The sequence below is a fragment of the Erpetoichthys calabaricus genome, chromosome 13, assembly GCF_900747795.2.
Source record: "Erpetoichthys calabaricus chromosome 13, fErpCal1.3, whole genome shotgun sequence".
Taxonomy (NCBI): domain Eukaryota; kingdom Metazoa; phylum Chordata; class Cladistia; order Polypteriformes; family Polypteridae; genus Erpetoichthys; species Erpetoichthys calabaricus.
In genome coordinates, this window is record NC_041406.2 from 112,015,235 (window position 1) to 112,037,768 (window position 22,534).

At 37.6% G+C, this 22,534-nt stretch overlaps 1 protein-coding gene across 1 annotated transcript; it reads right to left on the reverse strand.

Moving 5' to 3' along the window:
- Window positions 1-3,341: 3,341 nt before the first annotated feature.
- On the reverse strand, window positions 3,342-22,307 carry LOC127530012 (heat shock 70 kDa protein 12A-like). Its single transcript, XM_051935569.1, has 5 exons — window positions 21,998-22,307; window positions 18,294-18,401; window positions 17,612-17,701; window positions 10,130-10,301; window positions 3,342-4,414 (listed from the first exon to the last, which is right to left on the reverse strand). Exons 1-5 carry the CDS (start codon window positions 22,283-22,285, stop codon window positions 3,378-3,380), a joined length of 1,695 nt encoding a protein of 564 aa, XP_051791529.1. The 5' UTR covers window positions 22,286-22,307; the 3' UTR covers window positions 3,342-3,377.
- Between the last annotated feature and the right edge of the window lie 227 nt (window positions 22,308-22,534).

Consider the following 22,534-nt stretch of genomic DNA (forward strand, 5'->3'; position numbering starts at 1 on the left):
CACTAGACATTTTGGATCCCAACAAAGAAATGATTCAATATTCTTATTAGCCTGTCTCCACTCAAAAATATATAATACTGTAAAATGCCACAAGAACTGTAGCTGTGTCGACTTTGTCTCTTATAACCTATCATGGACCCTCTTGGAGGTAGGAAGTCTTGATTTCTTGAGTTCTGACTTCAGCTTATGAATTTCTAACCTCACATTATGTTGTGTCTTTCTAACTTTCTAGAAAATCTTAGTCTCTGCTGCCTGCTGTCTCTGCTGGCAATAAAAATAACAATAAAATTAGGACAATCATATAAAACTCAAAATGAGAATAATGTTGTGGCCAAGATGCAAAATAGCATGTCTGGAGAGCTTAAAATTATTTAAATTAGAGTATCAACATTTGAAACAAGTTCAAAGTCCAAAAATGAATGCTGAAATATCACAACACTAAACTATTATCCCTTCTCTTTTAATCTGTCAGAAGAGGGAATGGCAGCTTTTTTTTTTTTTTTTAATAACGGAGAAGAAGAAAAGACCCAGAATACTGAGCAAAGTTTTAAAAACAGAAAGTCAAAATGATCTGTTTTCAAGCCAAAATAACCATTTCAAAATGTTGTTGTATATGTAATGCATAATTTATTAACTAATACAGATAAAATAAATAAAGCATGTAAAAATCAATTTAAATTCTTTTAAATTAACAAAAGAAGACATGTAAAACAACATAAATGAAGAGCATTCAGTTTACTTTATAAGAAAGACGTGAAGGCATCATACCAAAATGTATTCCCATGGTATAACTAAAACTTTATAAACATCATCTCCACATTGGCATTGTGTCACCAGCAAAGAAAATGTGGTTTTTCTATTCAAATAAAAGAAACAGTGACTCATTATTCTTCTTACAATATTCCCATCTATACATGCTTCCATTTTCAGACCTCTTTGTTCAATTCAATATTGTGTGCAGCAACAAAACAGAACGTGCTTTCAAAAGAAAAAAAATAATAATGGATTGCAGCTAATTACAGTTATCACAAGAATGCAATATTAAGACATTCACATTTCTCAAAATTGTTCCTCCCATAATATGTAAAAGCATTGCACTAATTTCTTGAGAATTCTGAGTTACCAATTACTGCTTGTTCCATTCAAAAATAAACAATGTTTGCAAAAATATTTAAAAAATATAGCCAAGACATAATAAAAGTTGCATATGACATTGGTGTTTGGTGTGAACTATTGAAGGAAGAAGCCAACTGAGTTCCTGTAAAGCATTTGTGTCTCACTCTACCAATGCTAATGTCCTGATCCTCTTATGCAGTTGTACATCTGGACATTTCCCTTCTTTTTCTGTCCTGTTTGGATTCAGTTCGCACTCTTCACTCAAGACAGTAATAGACACCTTTGTTTGAATTTTCAGTTTCTTGGCAATCTGTTGCATGGAATAGCTTTCATTTTGCAAAATAACTACAGACTAAAGTGTTTTTTGAGGAAGCTGTTTAGTTTTGGTCATTTTTTGAATCCAGAACTTAACTTAAGGAATGCTAGTAACTTTGAAATGAAGGTAAGACAATTTACTTGCCATTAATGAACAGGTATATACTGTACCGTGTATGACAGGTTTCATCTGTGCTAACACGATTTCAGAGGTTCTTCTAATAAGCCATTAGCTTGTTTACCATTGGGACAATGGAGGAGTGGCTACTGAAACTGGGGCTTTGCAGTCATATGCGAATAGCAACATTTTAAATCAGTCATTTCAAACAGAATTTGACATTTGCAACATGAATATTGTTTTGTGCATATTTTTCAAATCAATTTACTGGTAATTATATCATGATAAAAATGTGATCAGTTTCTATCAAAAACACGACCATTTCCAGGTAATTCCACACGTTAGAATACATCTTTGAGTTTTATTATTTCTGTGTGAATTTAAGAGTGTTCTAGCTGTGTCTTTCTTGTGAAATTAGGATATTCTGTACCTATTTTGCCCTGAACAGTTACCAGGGGAATGATAAGATAATTATAGTTCAGTAAATTATATTTTTAAGAATTTATAAATAAGAAGCTTCTCTTTATAGGGAAATTTGTGTATGTATGTGAGTACATGTGCGTGTGTGTGCCAAAGGAGTTTAAAATGTTTTATTATTTTGGGACCTTTAGATAATATTACTGCATAGGTAAGTTAGAAGGATACAGTATACCATTTATCCGAATGTTAATTGGTGTCAAGTATTATGTAAATGAACATACATTATTTTAAATGGTGCTTTGTTATTTTAGTCAGTCAGCCAAAGTGGACTGATGAAGTACATTTGGCTGACTCTGTCAAGCTTGTTATAATAAAAGACATCTATCTTTTATTCCATTACTAATGGTGACTCTTGACTATTTTTAACGTACAGAGTATTTTCCCTAACAATCAACAAACTTCCATTGCTGGTCACATTATTTCACTGGGGTCAATTTTTATAGGTGTAGTTAGTTCTTTTCCCAAGATTTTAGCTCTAGACTCTGGATATTTATTTTAACTATTTTAATGTATTGGGTTTTGTTTTTTTGGTTTTGTTTTTTATGATTTTGACTTTGGCCAGTTTCAGACTAAGTATTTTCTGTCATTTCCTAGAATGTTAAAGGAACTGCTCCATAATTGTTGCAGCACAGATCCTGCATATAAAATATTTCCTTCTGTCTTCTTCATTGCAGTACACAAACAGTATTTGCCTTATTTTGCTTGTTAACATAATTTACTAACATATCCTTCAGTTGATGAACCTTCTGCATTTCAAGAGAGATTCACGCCACCTAGTTGTAGCTACCTCATATGGTGTGTGCATTTGCTTGTTTAGAATGAACAGTCACCCTGACATTTGGCAGTTGTTGGCCATAGAGATCCCTGATACTATCTAGACATTTTTGGGCTGTCCACCTAAAGTTCATGGACATACAATACCTAGATACCCAGGACTGAACATTACCAAATAGATTCTCAGCTTCTTCTGTTATTACCACAAATGACATTAGTTATCAGAATTGTGCTAGGCTTGTTTCTATAAAGCTGACATTGCTGCACAACTTATTTAATTTCAGTAGCTTACTAAAGTGGCATATGGTGACAATATGGTGCGAGGCAAATGGCCAGCTCTCAGCACTTTGCACTAAGTAGTTGCCCTATCCCATGTATAGTAGAATGCAAAGCAAATATTATACAAATTCATTTGACCCCATATACCCTTGATTATAAATATTCTTATCTAGTCTTATATTCGATTTTGCTTTGAGAATTTAAAGGATTTTCCATAGAGAACAACACCTCACTATAAATCATTTGCACAGGTTTTCAGACTGCCTAAACTATCCTGTAAGTTAATCATCTTTTCTTACTCTGTTAAGAAATCTAATTTGATTTCCCTTTTCGTTTGAGAAATTTGTTCTGTTGCAGTTGCTTTTATTTCTGTAGAACCAAATTCAATGTCTAGCCTCACTTCGACATTGTGCTTTGTATAGCCTTTAGGCAAGGGCACAGTAAAGGAGCCAATTTGTTTTACTCCAGGTTCATCAGTATAAGTAACGTTACATTGTTTTGTAGTAAAAAAACGAAAGCTCATTTTCTCCTGGCCATCATCTATTGGCATTAGATAATGTACTGCTTTTTCATTGTTTTCTATATTTTTGCCTTTTTCCGCTAATTTAAAAAAAATATCTTTACAGTATATATAATCTTTTTGGTTGTTAACTCGAAGTTTTTGTTTGTCATGTTTCTTTGGGTCAAATGTCTCGGTGGTCATTATACCATATGTCAGAGCACAGACTCTGGACCTGATTAGGGTAGGGTTATTTCCAAATATAACTGCCCCCTTCATAATGGCATACTGAGGATCATCGGGACACAGAACTTTGCACCGTTTTTCAAATTTTCCCCTAACCTTATCTTTCAACCGACTGCTGGTGGCATAGCCTCCCACTAGCAGAATGCACTCGATGTTAATCTCAGGAGTGTCCAAAATTTTTTGGATCTCTCTAATAATATTTTCTGTACTATTATGAAAGAAGCTGGTTAGTTTTGCATCACTGAGTTTAATGCATCCATCACTCCAGGTGGCTCCATCATTCTTAAAAAAAAGAGATATTTCTTGCTTCTCTGCTGCCATTTTTATTAAATTGTATGGGCATGCAATGTATACCTCACTTTTTTCAGTACATTTCTGAATTGAAAAGTCATGCATCATCTTCTGGAGTCCTGCTGGATAATTCTTTTTATACTCCTGCCACAAGTGTACGCCAAATAGCTCTTCCAGGAAGGCTCTAAACTCATCATCCACCATACAACTTCCCCATGGTCCTCCAGATGGGCTGCAGCATTCCTTTAAATATGTATCCTCAAGGACTTCATGAGTAGCAAGATCGATGGTTCCACCTGAAGAGAAGAATTAAGAAAGAATTAATTGAGACACAAGAGACAGATATTTGTCCTTGATGACTTTTTTGTGTATTTTATGTGTATTACAGTTTACTGTAATTAATTATTTTATTTTTGTATCGTTTTATAATTATTTTCAGATGACAATACTGTACTTTATTCTTCTCTTCTCTTTAATTTATTACCTTCTTTAGGTAATTATTAAATTACCTAGACCCATCTAATCCATTACAAGAAACAAAGAAACCAAAGCGAAAACAGATTGATAGCAAGAAAAAAGATGAGAGGTTCTGCACTCATATGTCCCACACAAGGAAGACTGCCTCCTGCAGGAGTTAGCAGCCTAAACACCAGAGAAATGTTCCTTATTAAGTGAAGCCTTCAGTCTATGATGAGCAGAAGAACGCTGCATTTATAGAAGTAAATGGTGCTGCTCTGTGGTGTGTCTTTTCCTCTTTCGTCATCAAAGCAACTGAGAATGTAGATAACCCCTGTGCAAAGAAAGCAACAGCACATCAACTTATACGAGTATGGTCACTTTAGCAGATGTTATAATAATGCACTCCTACTATGAGTAAGGACCATCAATGAAATACAACTAGTATTGATTGCTGAGACAAGAGATACACTCTGTTTTACATGAAACTCAACATCCGTCTTCCTCTTGATGAGGAAAAATGTGAGTGCAGGGCCCTTAATAGTAATCATCAACACTGGTTTTATTGTCAGCATGAGATATGTGTATCCCTGAGAGGACTGTAGCATCATGTTTATTTTGCTTTCCTCTTTGTATAAAATTTTGCAACAACAATAGCCTGAAGGATAAACTATGGAAGTGAGATGGACATCTTGATGGAATCCCTACGGCACATTTTATTTTTTACAATTAACTGTTTTGGTAATTATTGAATTTTAGCAGCATGCATCTATAGTCTGTTATGGGTATCTTCTCTGTACTGTCTATCAAATGTCAGGAATGAAACAACATTTTGGGGATGAAAATGGGTGAGACTCAGTATTTAAAGTTCTTCCTGCCTACTGTTGTATTTCTGGCTAAAGGCTCTTTGTTGCTGCTAGTGAGACCAGCTATGTTGTATTGTTTGAAGACAGTGGCACAGACAAAAAGACAGGAGGCAGAGCTGGAAGTGGCAGGGCTGAAGAAGCTATGATTTTTACTCAGAGTAACGAGGGAAGACAGGATTAGGAATGTGTATATTAGATGGACAACACAGGTCCGATAGGTTGGGGACAAAGTGAGAGAGGCTAGATTGAGACGGTTTGGGCATGTACAGTGTAGAGATGAGGAGTAAGTCAGGAAAAGAATGTTGAGGATGGAACTGCCAGGCAAGAGGAAAAGAGGAAGGCCATAGAGGAGGTTTATGGATGTAATGAGGAAGGACATGAAGGCAGTTAGTGTGGCAGAAAATGATGTAAAAGACTGGGATAGATGGAGAAGGATGATCTGCTCTGGTGACCCCTAAATTGGAGCCAGAAGAAGAAGAAGAACAAGATGTTCTGATTGTCCAAAAAACATGTTTTTACTTTGTATACAGCAAAAAAAAGCTCTATTTATGTAAAATCATTTTATACAGACACAGCAATAATAGTTTATCAAGTACTCTAGTTAGGACTAAATAATGTACAGTATTTCAAAACTATTGAAAGGGCAATACTGTGCAGAGAACAATAGGGCAGGACACAGTAAAGTTTTGGGGTCTCCCTAAAATCCCTGTTTGTTAGCAGCAGGTAAAAGACGGAAAAAAGAAAAAAAAATATAAGAGAACATCAGGCTTATCCAGGAGTTTCAGCAAGGCTCTTGCTTCTCTAGGTAAATATGGCTCCAGCAGTTAACTTTTCCAGTCATTGTATTGTTATATGGGGCTGGGACTGGAAGTATCAGGGCACCTGGGGCCTCATGTATAACGGTGTGCGTAGAACTCACACTATAACATGGCGTAAGCACAAAAGCGGGAATGTGCGTACGCACAGAAAAATCCAGATGCAGGAATCTGTACATATGCAAACTTTCACGTTCTTCCACTACATAAATCCCGATCAGTGTGAAAAGTAACGCACGTGCACACGCCTTCTGTCCCGCCCTAACTCCTCCCACAATTACGCCTCTTTGAATATGCAAATCGATATAAATAGCCTTCTGTGAAAAGACAATGGGAAAAGCACGGGAGAAAATATAAGAATTTCAGCGAATACCAAGTGGAGGCAAAGGAAAAACGTACTATTTGTTGGTTTAAACAGTGGTATAATCAACAAAAGGAAGTTGATCGAGTGACAGAGTGTCGGAGAAACTCGAAGGCTCAAGTTCACAAAGTCGCACAGTGCCCAAAATAAAAAAGAAATCACATATCAAAGTCGCTGTGAAAAGGCGAGTCGTAGCTCACCGTCTGAATGGCATATGAAAGCTTATTAGGGTACAGACAAAAAAAAGGCACGCAGTGGGAAAAAAGCACGAAATGTCAACTTTAATCTCGAAATTTCCACTTTAATCACATAGTTTATTTTGCCATTAAAGTAGAACATCATAAACTTCATCTTAAAATCGTTTAATTTACTAGTTTCTCAAATCCCATTGTAACTAAAGTAGCACGTTAAATGCTTTGTTCTGTATTTGATCTTCTATGTGCTCTGTGTGTATGAATCACTACCTGCTTCTTAAACGGGCTTTCTCTTTCTCCGACAGGACACATAATCCATTACATTCATGAAATTACAGCCCTCTGAATAATTAAAATACTGAGATGTATACGTGATATCTTTTTCATGATGATAGGAATGAAAGCATGTTATTAAACATGGGAACATGGTGGCGCAGTGCTTGTTCATGTCTCACGCAAGAGGCTTGCTGCGCCATGCACGACCTTCAATGAAATAATTTATCACAGAAGTACTGTCTCTTTCAAACGTACTAACCTCCAATTCCTGTCCTTACTTTTCTTTCTCCAAAAACCCAATCTCCACACAATCAGCTATGTAATACACGTGAAGCCATATGTAAGCTTAGAACGCCGATTCTTCAGAACTTTTAAGGAACATTGAAATATCTTCGTAGTATGTGTTTAATTATTATATACGTCTATCTTTCCAGTGTCGCGTCAGCACCAGCAAGAATACAATGCAATGCAGGAACAATTACTGAACTAGGTAGCGCTGCGGCACCGTGTCCTCACATGTTTAATTATTAACAATACAGATTATTTAAATGAAGTTAAAGTTTTATCTGTATAATATAATCAACATATTTTGCTGCATTTCATCTTAAAAATGAATACCGTCATCATATGTAAATACGCGCTTCATAAAGTGGCGCAGGTTGTGCAATATTATAACTATCCCAAGATTACAGTGAGGTGATTGTACTTATAAGTACAAACAGTTCTACAAGGAGCACTTGATGGACTGATTGAGTGCGTTTATAGTTCTTGGGATGAAACTGTTTCTAAACCACGAAGTCCGTACAGGAAATTCTCTAAAGTGTTTTGCTGTGGCTCAGGCAGCATCTGCTTCATGCTGTATACCGATAATTCTCTTTCCGATCAGCTGCTGCTGTGATTTCCCACTCAGATACAGTGATATAAATACTCCGAGTGGTGCAGTGAGAGTAATATGGAAAAAGATGATCTGCTGTTACAACCCTTAACGGGAACAGCTGAAAGAAGAAGAAGATGCAGTGAGAGTTACAACGCTAAAGCAGTTATGGTATTTGGAATACTATGGCTATTCTCTGGACCATTATATTGCTACAGGTTAATTACAATCAGATGCATTACACTAATAAACAATATGCAGTTAATTTCAGTGTATTTATAAAGCCGTGCCAGGAATGTGGATCTAAGAAAGAAAGGGTGACCACACAGGAACAGTAGCACTGCTTTGACGCTGGGTGCCGCCAGTCTGCAAAACCGGGCGGATAAATTGCGTACGCTAAGGTATGAGTTACCGTGGAAATGTGCGTGACTTTACGCCAAGTTTAGGTTTTATACATCGTGATCTGAGCGTGGAAACGTTCGTACGCAACATTTCTGTGCGTACGCACCGTTTATACATGAGGCACCTGGTGTTCCCAAAGGTGGTACCATAGCTGTTCAGACCACTTCTCCTTAACTCTCAGGCTGGAAAAGGAAGAGAGGTTGGTGCACATGCATGACCATAGTCCGTCCTCATTGACGTTTCCACTCTGGAGCTCTTAACACATTACTTCCACATGCAGGTGTGGCAACGGACACCTGCAATATTCATGGTTAAAATATAAAAGATCTTTACTTTCCTTCTATATGTGCAAGTAATGAATCCTTGGCTAGTTATAATTACAGATGAACTTTGTTTTTTACTAAATAAAGGGTAATAGCCTTCAAGACTTCAGGAAAACGTATGGAATTTAGTAAATACAGAGTTGTACTCACAGGCACCATAATGCCTTCATAATATGTTGTTGAAGGATAAAATCAGGCTTACAGTTTGTTCTGTGGAGATATTGTGAGCATAATACTTGATTATTTAGACCTACTGTTAAAATTTAAAAGATAACATTAAATCGCCCACATCCTGATGTGAGTGCGTGTGTGTGTGTCTGACAATGTCCATCCAAGACAGAATCCCACATACACTCTTAAAAATAATAGTTCTGCAATGGCATTTTACTGGGATGTGTTGTTCAGATTCAGATTTTTCCTGAAAATTTCAAATGGAAGGTTCTTTTATGGACTAAAAATGGCTTCCTTATGGCATTGCTGTGAAAAGCCTTATTTTCACACAGTAAGATTTGGACAGCAGGGTTTACATGTTTTTTGAGTTTCTTTTTTCTATATACTTGTTTCCTTCTTTATCCCTAAGGCGTATTGCTTAGGACAATAATTGACTGTAGGTAAGGGTGTAGACTGCAAGTAAGGGGGAGTACCTGAGGGGGTCATTAAATGGACTGGCACCCCTTTCAGTGTTCAGGATGTATGGTTGCCTTGCACGAGATGCTGTCATGGTTTAAATGACGATCATATTTATTTTTATAATTTATTCATTTTTAAAATTATTTTAGCATTCTGTAACAATGATGTCACCATTATGGACTTTTAGACGCTACAACGTTACCTTTCACTAGGAGGTTTATTATATGTGTGTGAATGCATATAACTTCACAGTGCTATGGTCACATGCTTTTGGCAGCCATACTGTTTAAAAGTATGCTGTGTGCTCCATTATTTTCTGAATTCCATTTAGATAAAAGAAATAACATTTTTTTCTAGCAAGAGAAAATTTAGTTACTCCAACAATTATTTGAAGGACTAGTTTGACTTTTGTTTTTTGGCCAACATTTGTCTTGACTTCAAGGTTGTCTTTTTAGTTTGTGCAGCTTTCCAATCTTTATCTTCTACAGTGTATTTGCCTTCAGCCCTGTACAGACTACTTTATATGTTTTTGTCATAAATAATTTCTACATCATACTGGTTCTTTAAGCATTAACAACCTTTATTAATGACCAAAACAGTTATGACAGATATTGATAGAACAAGCACCGTCTCAGTGACCGTATGTTTAAATAAATAGTTTCAGAAAATGAATGAATAAATATAGATCAGTAAACTCAGCCAAGAGGAAATGCTCGCAGAGAGATGGGATGAGAAAAATCTCTGCCCATCAAATGCAAGAAGCATGAATTTCCATCCAAGGCTAATCTGTGTTATAAAGATAAAAAAAACTGACCTCCACAGTCAACAACAATATACTGCATTCCTGGTTTGTGCTCCATTTTTAGGTCATTCGTTCCTTCTGCTAGAAAGCCTTTGCTGGGCAGTTGTTTGCAGGACAAAGATGCTGCTTCAGGTTCCAGAGCGATGATTAAATTCTTTGAGAATGTGTTATGTATCAGTCCAGCCTGCAAGTAAAAACAAAATTTAATTAATTAATTGGTAATTAATCAGTAATTAGTACAACTATTCACTAAATAGTTAATGGTTATTATTATTACTTAAAACCTTGCATTGCCGAAGTAAACCAGTTAAAACCAAGAGATGTGGTCATCTTCACTTCTGTCAAGTGTCCAACTGTGGTATACCAGTTGGTCAATGTGTTAGGATAAGTGATATATAATTGACAAAGAATTTCGTATTATGATTTTACAAAATAAGGCTTATGATTGTTAAGGTTAATTATATTTTTGGTATTAACAATTCTTTGTTACTGTATGTTCAAGATAATGCGTATTTAAATATCGGGCAACTTGGTGGTTCCGTGCAAAAATTTTACAGTCTCTGGTGCTTGATTTTCTTTCTGCCTCCCAAAGAAATGTGTTACATAGGCACTCCACATGTGTGTCCTGTCCAGTTGAGCCCAATGCTACCAGGTTAAAATAACCACAACCCTGATCTGGATTCAGCAGGATTGGTGGTGGATTTATTGATTAAGTAACCCTCAAAATGTCTTTAAGTGCTGTGCTACCTGGGCCTTTTTGACCTGATTCTGAGACCTGCTTTTAGGTACCCAGGGCATCCAGTTTTTTTCATCCCCAAACATTTTTATATTGTTTGACCATCATAATCTGCAGTACTGATGACCAAATGTTATAGAATATATGACATTTAGCCATGTTTTTATAGGTTGTGACTTAATAAACCACATTAAATCCAGTAGAAAGTGTGTTGAAGTCAACAGTGGGTCAAAGATGTGCCATTTAGAAAAATCTTTGCTGTTTGTAAAGTTATGTCAATTTAATAAAAGCCTTTACATTTCTGAGATGAAAAAGACAGTTGCTCATTTTTACCAAATATTTTCTTATTTCTTAACTTTTTAAAATATTATTTATAGAAGCTAGTCTACTTAATGATGCAATTATCTATGCAATATTAAAGAGGAATGTTAGCCAAGAGTTGACATAATGTCTGTTGCTCTGGCTGTACTACTACAGAGTTTTTTTAATCACTGCAGTGACCTCAGCCACAGAGATGCAATCAACTCAGGCCAAATGTTTCTGTATTGCTGCTGAGGAAGAGGGAGTAGACACTGGGAATAGAAGTTTCTTAACCAGTCTTTCTAACTCTTGATAGTATTCGCAGTTGGGGCCAAAGCCTTCCCATATTTGCTTATAATAACCTTGGTGAAGTCCACCTGGCTTTCCTGAGTCATAAAATATTTTTATACGTCTTGTGAAGGTCTGCTGCAGCTATTTTTGTTCTGACATCCCAGTGCTTCTTAGTCACTATAGACATTCTCCTGCAAACGTGCAATGTTTGTAAGAAAAATCTCTTTCTTTAATTTGACAGCTCCGTTTAAAGTTGGTGTCCTGCAGTAGAGTCAGAGTCCTAAAGATGCTAACATGACAGACACCAACAAACTTTTAGCAACTTCAGTTCAGTTTCAGAAATGGAAGTTGTACTCAACCCATCTGTTAGTGATTCCTAGCATACCCTCACAGCCCACATGCCTCTTCTGTGATGGGTGGAAGAGAGGGACAATGTCTCTGAACCACTTGCATGACACAAAATTTGTGGACCCTCCTGTAACAGTGGAAGTGGAGCCCCCACCTACAAATAAAAAAGCATTTACAGTAGATCCCCAATTTAACATTCATATATTTAGCATTTTCAGCACATTTAATGTTATTTTGGATGCCGTTGTTGACATGGTGTAAAAAAGCTCTTGTCTGAGAGTCTTTTATGGCTACATTTTAAGGCACATGTTCACACAAATGGACCCATATCCCACCAATTTTATACTTTCTCTGTTTGATCCAAGTGGAATTGAGGATTCAGTTCAAAATTCTGGTAGTCATTTATGGAGCTCTGCATGGTCAACCTCTTCAATATATCACAAACCTCCCACAGCACTACACCTCAGGCCGTGCTCTGAGATTTGTTCAGTTATATCTCTTTTCAGTTCCTCGTACCAACTAAAAACATGTGGGGATCACGCATCCCAGTCCATTACTCCAAACTTATGGAACAGTCTTCCACTGACATTCAGCTCAGCAGAAACTGTTGACTTGTTTAAGTGTCAACTTAAGACACACCTGTTCATACAGCCATTTAGGTAGTTTTGACATCCGTGGCTGACTTTTATGTTGTCCTTGTATGTTGTTTCAATATTTCATTTTATTCTGTATTTTATTATTCAGCGCTTTGTGACTTTGGTCTGAAATAGGCGCTTTATAAATAAATTTTTACTTTAGATAGATAGATAGATAGATAGATAGATAGATAGATAGATAGATAGATAGATAGATAGATAGATAGATAGATAGATAGATAGATACTTTATTAATCCCAATGGGAAATTCACATTCTTCAGCAGCAGCATACTGATACAATAAATAATATTAAATTAAAGAATGATAATAATGCAGGTGAAAAACAGACAATAACTATATATAATGTTAAATGTTAACGTTTACCCCCCCCGGGATGGAATTAAAGAGTCGCATAGTTTGGGGGAGGAACGATCTCCTCAATCTGTCAGTGGAGCAGGACAGTGACAGCAGTCTGTCGCTGAAGCTGCTCTTCTGTCTGGAGATGATACTGTTTAGTGGATGCAGTGGATTCTCCATAATTGATAGGAGCCTGCTGAGCGCCCTTCGCTCTGCCACAGATGTTAAACTGTCCAGCTCCATGCCAACAATAGAGCTTGCCTTCCTCACCAGTTTGTCCAGACGTGAGGCGTCTTTCCTCTTAATGCTGCCTCCCCAACACACCACTGCGTAGAAGAGGACGCTCGCCACAACTGTCTGATAGAACATCTGCAGCATCTTATTGCAGATGTTGAAGGACGCCAGCCTTCTAAGGTAGTATAACCGGCTCTGTCCTTCCTTGCACAGCGCATCAGTATTGGCAGTCCAGTCTAATTTATCATCCAGCTGCACTCCCAGATATTTATAGGTCTGCACCATCTGCACACAGTCACCTTTGATGATCACTGGGTCTATGAGGGGTCTGGGCCTCCTAAAATCCACCACCAGCTCTTTGGTTTTGCTGGTGTTCAGGTGTAGGTGGTTTGAGTCGCACCATTTAACAAAGTCATTGATTAGGTCCCTATACTCCTCCTCCAGCCCATTCCTGATGCAGCCCACGATAGCAGTGTCATCACTGAACTTTTGCACATGGCAGGACTTCAATACATTCCAAATGCAGCAAAAAGTGACTCCATCCTGATTGTGCCTTGTAGCTTATTTTTTTATTTTTTAACTGCTTGAATTAATTTTGTGACTAATATCTATCCTGAATGTGCTCTGCATGTGCAAAAATAAATAAAAACAATTTTGTCAGACATTTGCAAACTAACATCTGCAATCAGATGTCTAGCTCTGATGGTTTAAAAATTGTGCAGCTGCTACCAATAACAGGCAGTGTTAATAAAAAGCAATAACAATTTCAAATGACAGCAATGACAATAATTCCACAAATTAAATAGTATAAATCAGGAAACTTCAAAATGGATCATAATTATTATTCATAAAAATAACTGGATTGAAACTAAAAAATAATACAGAGAACTCTGACCTGTTCTAATGGGATGCTGACAAATCATTAACAATTTCCTTCATTTAACACCCTTTTTTTTCTGGGCCACCAGAGATACAGTAGATGGAGTTTCGGCTGTTATTTCAAACCCACCTGCCTCCCTGCTGAAGTGAGAATCTATTCAAATGAACAATTTTTCATGCACCATATTTATTTAAACCCATCTTGTACATATCCAGTTTGTTGCAATTCAGGGGAAAACTACTGCGGCATTAACATAATAATAATGAAACATTTTCAGATCCCAGTGTTGTTATTTACTTATTTCTATTCAAATGCCAGTGTTGTTATATTGTGTATATATTGTGACGGACAGCCGGGACTCATGCCCGGCCGAGATATCCCTTAGACACTGAATCCGGGGGAACAGCCATGGGCTGCACACTACGTCCCCCAGAACACTTGGTGGCAGCCCCCCTGGGTTGCATCAGGACCACAGTCGTGGAACACCGGAGCTTAGCCCTGTTGGGCTCCATGGCCACCACCAAGGGTTGCTGCATGGCTTCCTGAGCCCGTATGGGCTGTGAATATAGAAGAGAAAAAATTTATATATTAGCATAAATAGCATATTAGCATAAATAGCCATAAAAGTAATTTACAGCTTCTGAAACATTAGATTTAGCATAAATTAGAATGTCAAGCAAATAAGATATGTCAAGCAAATAGTTAAATGAAAAACATTAGTCATATTGCATTATTTTTAAGCTTGAAGCAGAATTACTGATTTGGGAAAGGAAGGACAGAATAGAAAGAGAATGACGCACAGAAACTATCGAGGACAGAAGAAGGGGGAACATGTACACCTGTTGTTGTTCAAAAGTTAGGAAGCTGAGGAACAATACCAATGACATAATATAGAAAAATTGTCCTGGTAGGCACGTGAGAAGCCAGCTGGAATAGTGAATCAGCAGAAACAGCAAAAGGCATTGCTGCTAACAAAGTCAAGATGATGGAATGCATGAAAAATAAAAGTAGTATATTTATATACTAGTATAAATAAATATAGAAAAATATATAAGCCTTAACCTTAGTGCAGAAAATAATGCAAGTCAGGCCTGCCACGCAAAGAATTAAATAAAGGTACATGTTATATTTCTTGTTAATTAAAGCTTAGCTTCATCCGCTAAATAAAAAATAGCTTGAAGGCCAAGAGAAAGGAAATGATAAAAGAGTGCCCAAAAATGGAAGAAGGGAACATCTGATCAGCCCATGCCAATCATAATAAGCAAAAACAGAAACTAAAGACAGACAATAGACAGTAAAATACTGGAGGCCAGCTGCAGGGAAAGTCAGGAGATAATAATGGTTCCCATGAGAACTCGAGGTATCGACCGGACAGGTGCAGAGGGGAGTCAGAGAAAAACAGCAAATGAGCTAATTAGAGCAAGGTCGGAGTGATAAGAATTTACTATATAAGTTTTGAGTTATGAACTGTTCAGGGCTCAGCTCAATTTGGCTGTATTGAGTTGAGTCCGTGTTATTATTATTGTTATTTTATTGCAATAAAACTGTAGACTCTGTTTGCCTATCCTCTAAGTCTCCTAATAGCCTTCATTTCAGGTAAAAGCCTTTTGGTGACAATTTTTTGCCACCACATGATGCAGCCACACCCAGAAGTGCAGCCTGAATTAGGACAATCATCACCTGGAGCACTTCCGGGGGTGCTATAAGAGGAGTCTGCACCCACTATTTGAGGTGCCAGAGTCAGGAGGAGGAGGACAAAGCTGCCTAGGAGGAATGGAAGAGAAAGACAAGTGACTTTTGTGGTATTTTTTCTTTTGTGTGTGTTTTAGGGACTGTGTAGGGCCAGTGGGACTCAGGGAAGACGTGTCCCACGGCTGAAGAAAATAAAATCTTTATTGTTTATTTTACCTGTGACTCTGCTGTGAGTCTGTGTCGGGTTGGCACCTATAAAGCGCTATATGCCACAAAATATATATACAGTATATAGTATATTCACATGCACAAGCATCAGGAGGCTGGCACATCTCTGGCTGTGATCTTCTAAATATGACACAGAAGGCTGTAAATGCTCAGCCCAGCCATTTCTCATTTCTGCTCCATGTGTCATTAAGGAGAGCACCTACACACACAAAGTATAAAAAGGTCTGAGTAGAATATTGTGGGGGAACAGAAACATGATGAGAAAGATCAAGAGATAGGAAAGAATCAGAAGATCAAGCCAGCATGATGGAAAGGAGGCAAGATGGCTGGGAGGCTTCATGGTGAGCAATTGAGACAGCACTCCAGAGACAAGTTGCATATATTAATCCTTTGTTGAAGCAGGAGACCCCTAGTAATTCAGGGATAATCCTAAAGATGAATGAAGTTGGTGGTAGGATGATGGAGTCATGCTCAAAGCATCCAAGTGGGCCAAATGAGGTGGGTGGGACAAATGCAATAAGGGATTGACCATGTTTGCTGGCATCTCAGCCTACTGAGAAGATCCGAAGGTGCATGGGGAGACAAAAGTAAGGGAGAGACACTGGGCTCAAAGAGAGACAAAAAGAATCCAGTTTTGACTGTATTATACTCTTGGATGTTAACCTATTTATGAACTTATTTATTGATAATTTTAACATTCACATGTTTTTAGGGAAGGTTTATTTAAAGATTTGACTGCATCACACTATAAACCCTTTGTTTTTGAATAAAATGTACTATGCACTTTTGCTCAAAACTTTTTTGTTTGTGTTTTCATTGTCCTAGTCCATCATCTGTTATAACTACCGATGTCAAGGGAAAGCAGGTGATGATAAGGCTGCAGGTACCCAGGGCATTACAGCCAGAAGTCAGCATTCATTCTGGGCTATCATCAAACGTTCAAGCCTGTATTGTCCTGGACTGACAGTCCTATTTTCTGTTATTATTTTTCTGTCCTTTTAGTTTGGGTTGGATGATGTCAATTAAGCCAGTTGACATGGCTGGATAAGTGTACATATCTGGTTACAGCTATATATATTTCTACCTGAGGACAAGAGATGTCGTTGACACTAACAATATCACATCTTCTCGATTAGCATCTGCAGAAAAAAGATGTATAGCTCTGCCTCGTGCCCCTGAGTAGTTTCCACCCCTTTTGGTTCTGGTACTATAAAACCAGGCAACCAGGAAGCCAGAACAGAGCAAGGCTAGTCAGGGCGATTTTTTTGGTTTTGTTTTGTCACTGTGCAGCTGTATTTCTCTTGATATTAAATGGGGCAACCAAGCTGGCACCCCAACTTTTACCATGCCTAAAACAGTCTATTCCCTGACATATCTGTAAGATTTAAAATAAATCAGTGCTGACATTTGGTAAAGTAACAAAACCAACAAAACAAACTTGTAGGTGATTTTTAAATTGGCTGTAGGATTAGGTTTTCAAAACAGTGCCCATGAGAGTTGGCCAGTTATCAGAAGAAATCTTGAAATATATTATTGGAAACTTTACCCTAGGAATGGTTTTCTAGCATCTTGTGTCTCATTTCTAATTCTGGTTTTATGTGCTATACTCTAGTTTATTTTGGAATACTTCATTTCTGTGAATGCACATTATTGCGGCATTTCTGAGATTTTTGCTATTTAATGCCATTATTTAGGTTTCTTCTTTATTTTTCACTCCTCTCTATACATTGCAAGAAGTTTCTTTAAAGACCGTCACATATTTAAGAAATATGAAAATAATGCTTCATCTCACCTTCTCAGCTGCCAGCCGCATGAACTCCTTGGCTGCATTGTCCCAGATGGCAGGTACTGTCAGCACCCAGGTCACATCATCAGAAGTGAACTGGAAATCAGACATTGATTCGTTTACAGCAGGGGTGTGCAAAGCCATTCCTGGAGGGCCGCAGTGGCCGCGGGTTTTTATTCCAACCCAGTTGTTTAATTAGAAAACAATCCTTGCCAATAATTACATTTCACGGCTTTTTAGTGCTTTAACTCTGCTATGTCAAGTCATTCTCAAATCCTAGATTTTTTTTTCCATTCTAAAGATATCCAAATATTTTGAAGTGTAAAACGGATGGGTAATTCTCAATCCTTGACTTTTTTGTCTTCTCTTTCCTTCCAAGTATTTAATTAAACCAAATAGTGCATGATAAATACACACAGGTGTAAAGGGTAACAAGCAAAATGGATAACTGCTGGTTTCTTTTGTCATTTGCATCTTATTGCTAATAAGGAGCAATTAAAAACCAAGAATGCAGCTGTTTAAGACTTAAATAAGCAATAAGGGTTCAAAATCTTAACGAGGGAGATAACTAAAATGAAGCAGAAGTGTTTCTAGAGCAATAAGTGCTTCTTCTTAAGCAATTGGGTTGGAACAAAAACCTGCAGCCACTGCGGCCCTCCAGGAATGACTTTGCACATCCCTGGTTTACAGTCTTCAAGGCATGGTCCTTCAGGTAGCGTAGGCTCTCAGAAAAAACCTTCAAGGCAGGCATCTGCTTTCCATTTTGTGCTGAGATCATCAGAGTTTTTGAAATATCCTAAAAAAAACAGTAGTTTCTGAAGTCATCTATCAGCATAATTGTTACTATAATGTAGTTAAAATTGCCCCTCAATTCAGGTAAAAGAGACAAGATTCAGAAGATTGAAAAAGATAACAAAGAAATAAATCTAAATAAATGTGAAGCCTTTAGTTAAAAGGAAAGAATGTGGTGTTTAGAGCTAAAAAATGTACATTTATGAAACACTGAACACACAGCATTAATTTCAAAAAGCAGGAATCAAAAAAATCAAACTGTATTTATTATCTCACATTGTGGAGTCAACATTTGCAAAGGTTCTACTGACGCTGCATGCATGACCGATTTTAAGTACAACTCTACATCATTTCATGTACATAAATATTCAGATGAGTCCTCCATGAATAATGGAGATGAGGAGAAGGTGTAACATAGTGTATGTGTTTTACTGAGTTGGATATTTGTTTCTGTGCCCATTGCATGCGATTTAGTATTTGGTGTACGTACTGTGAAGAATGAATAAACTCACAAATGGCACCTTATGGAAAAGAAATAGTATTGTGAACTACTGTACATGTGCAGTGTAGATGCTAGTATTTGTGGTACCCTAGGTGAAGGTGTATCAAACCCATATGGGGGAGGTTTGATGGCAATACTCCACAGGTGCAAGACCTGGGGGTGGGGGCCATGTGTGCAGTTCAGGATATAAAAAAGTGAAATTGTCTGGGTACGCCTTGGTGTTACATGTGTGCATAGTACTCGTCTATGTTGCCTAATAGTTTAACTGGCACAGTGAACAGCATCCATCCCCTCTCCTTTCTAGGCTGCACTAGCACTGTCAGTATCAGCTTATTGTCTTCTTATTGTCTTATTGAATTCAACTCCTCCTGTATTTCTCTCTCATTCTCTGGCAGCTGGGCCTGAGGTGTATAGCACACCTTGAGTGTGTAACCACATCTTACTTCAGGCTCGGTGAACCTTATTTTTTTTTCCATTTCAGAGGGCACGCTACATATTCAGTTTCTTTTCCCTCATCACAACAGCTCTGCTTAGTCACTCATCCATCCATGAGAGTGGTGCTGTTGTACTGGTGACAAAAAAGATGGTGTGTGCTTTAAAATAACCCATTCGCTACAGCAATATTATTGACAAATAAAAAAACATTTGTAGTCTAATTTTCTATTATCTATAACATTATGAAAATTTCTGTCAAATCAGTCAAAACATTTTCAAAATTATGAGGTATTTAGTTTTTCTATACAGTGGAACCTTGATTCACGAACGTCTCGGTACACGTACAACTCGGTTTATGACCAAAAAGTTTGCCAAACTTTTGCCTCGGTTCACGACCACACACTCGGTATACGAACAAGCCAGTTTCCCTTTCGGTTTGTGCGCGCCGATGATTTCCGCACGTGTTGCATTGTTCTCCGTGTGTGCATGCTTTCGCTGTGAAGTCTTTGTGCTCTATTTCATTTCCCTTCCGGTTCGTATGCACCGATTACTGTATTTAAGCACGTGTTCAGCCTCTCTCTGTTCATTGTTCTCAGTCAGACATGCCTGCTTTACCTGTGAACTCTTTGTGCTCTACAATATTTCGTGTGCTTTTGCAGTTAACCATGGCTTCTAAGCAAGTGAAGAGTGGTGAGAATTATTGAGACTTAATTATGAGAAGTGTTGCAATGTTACTTTTCTCTTTTTTCAAATGATCATTTTTTTCCCTGTGCTTAAAACGTCTCACATGCTGCTGAGAGAGAGAGAGAGAGAGAGAGAGAGAGAGAGGAGAGAGAGAGAGAGAGAGAAAGAGAGAGAGAGAGAGAGAGAGAGAGAGAGAGCCGGTGCGTGCAGCTGAGCAGGGAGCCTGAGTGTTTGTGTCAGTCTTATTCAATGTTTTTACATTAGTTTACTATTACACTGTGCATTCTATGGTGTAATTAACTATATTTGTACTTAAACATCTTTAAAAAAATATATTTACATACAGTTTGTACGGTCTGGAACGGATTAATTGTATTTACATACAATCCTATGGGGGAAATTGCTTCAGTTCACGACCAAATCGGTTTACGACCAGAGGTTTGGAATGAATTATGGTCGTGAACCGAGGTTCCACTGTAGTAGTTTTTTTTTATCCTCTGGAGGTAATTACCCACCAGGCCAGGGGTTGGCAGGGTGCACTAATCCTATTTTTGTTATCTCTGCAGGCCGGATATGGGAAAACCTATCCAATGTACCATCAACAACGTCACTTCCGGTTTTCTTGCACCATATGCAATGTCACTTGCGGGTCCGGCACCACGCACAACGTCACTGGAGCCATGAACAATGTCACTTCCGGTTCCAGCCACAAACGACGTCACTTCTGGTTTTGGCCTTTAAAGTTGCCATCAATTTACAACAGAGCAACACTGCTGTCCTTAAATACCCAATTGTAGCCAGGGACAATATATTGGTGGTTGCCCCAAACCTTTTTACGTGTGTTGAGACTGACTGTTTTACACACTCTATATTAGACCAGTGTCTTTAGTTTATTCATATAATAGACATTTGGGAATCTACTTGGACCTATCAATGCCCAGAGGTGGATGTTACAAAGACAATTATTAATCTGGTAGCATTTCAAAAATGACTATTCTTGAAATATACTGGAATCTTACAAGCAAATTACATTGGTGCATGAATGTTCTGAAATTCATGCTGGTAGACTGACGAATGAACAGCATGCTTTCAGTTCTTGAACTTTTTTAATGCAACAAAAATAAGCATTTTTTTTCTGTATGTTCTGCACAGCATGGTTTGGGAATTGCTCAGCACAAAATCGCAAAGCTCTGCAGAGAGTGGCACGTTCAGCAGAGCACATTGCAGGACATCTACACCAAGAACTGCAGGACCAGGGCAATTAAAATAATTATGGACTTTACCCACCCAAGCAACTCAGGCAAGCAGCTACACAGCCTAATGGCAAAGACTGAGAGACTCAAGAGGAGCTTTTACCATTAGGCCATTAGGATCCTGAACTCTGATATGCCAACAAACATTCAATATTAAAACTCATTGCACATTCACTTTAACGTGCTGCACAGTCACCTTGCAGTTTTTATTGTTTCAGATTTTAACTTAATTGTAATCTAGTTTAACTTAATTTAATTTAGTTCATTCATTATATTCTTCTTAACTTTATTATTTTCTTCTATCGTGTGTTTGCTTTTGTTTGTCTTGGAGTAGACTAGATTTTTCATTTCACTGCACATTGTACCTGCATTGGGATTAATAAAGTATCTATCTATCTATCTATCTATCTATCTATCTATCTATCTATCTATCTATCTATCTATCTATCTATCTATCTATCTATCTATCTATCTATCTATCTATCTATCTATCTATCTATCTATCTATCTATCTATCTATCTATCTATCTATCTATCTATCTATCTATCTATCTATCTATAACTGTGTGTGTGACAAATATAACTCTTTAAACTCTAGTGCACCATGATTAATGCTACAATTGCCTAGTGCTCCATGATCAATGTAGGAAGTTATCTATAAATTGAATTAGGCAACCCGACTAATCCTTCTTATTAAAAATTCATTTTATATGCTACTTCTCCTACCTTTTTGTATAGCTTCATCTTAAAATTTTCAAAGAAGTAGAATTCAGTGGCTTCTCTTGCTCCCATCCTTGTGTAGCAAAGCAGTGCATCCAAGCCAAATTTTTCAAATTCTTCATGTTTATTAAAAAGGACACAGGTTCGAGTTTTGGGACTTCTGAATCCATACTCTCTATCCCAAGTCACTTTATTTACTTTGCTGTTAACATCTCTCTTTGAATTGACGCTGTAGCAATAGCCACTGAATGCTGTACCAAAGTCTATGGCTACAATCAGGAGAGTATCTGACATTGTACTGGCAGGGATGACAGGAGTAAGCTGTGTGTAAAGTTTTCATCACAACTGGGCTTCTAGCACTGAGGCATGTCTTTATAATTTATTGCCTCAGTGGACTTCCATTAAGCCACACCCATAAGCAGCTGATTAGCCAGCAGGAATCTGCACTACTGCATTCAGCATGTCAGCCAAGTAATTAGATAGATAGATATAGATATATAATTAAGAGGTGTCATAAAAATACACTCATGAAAGTCTGAAAAC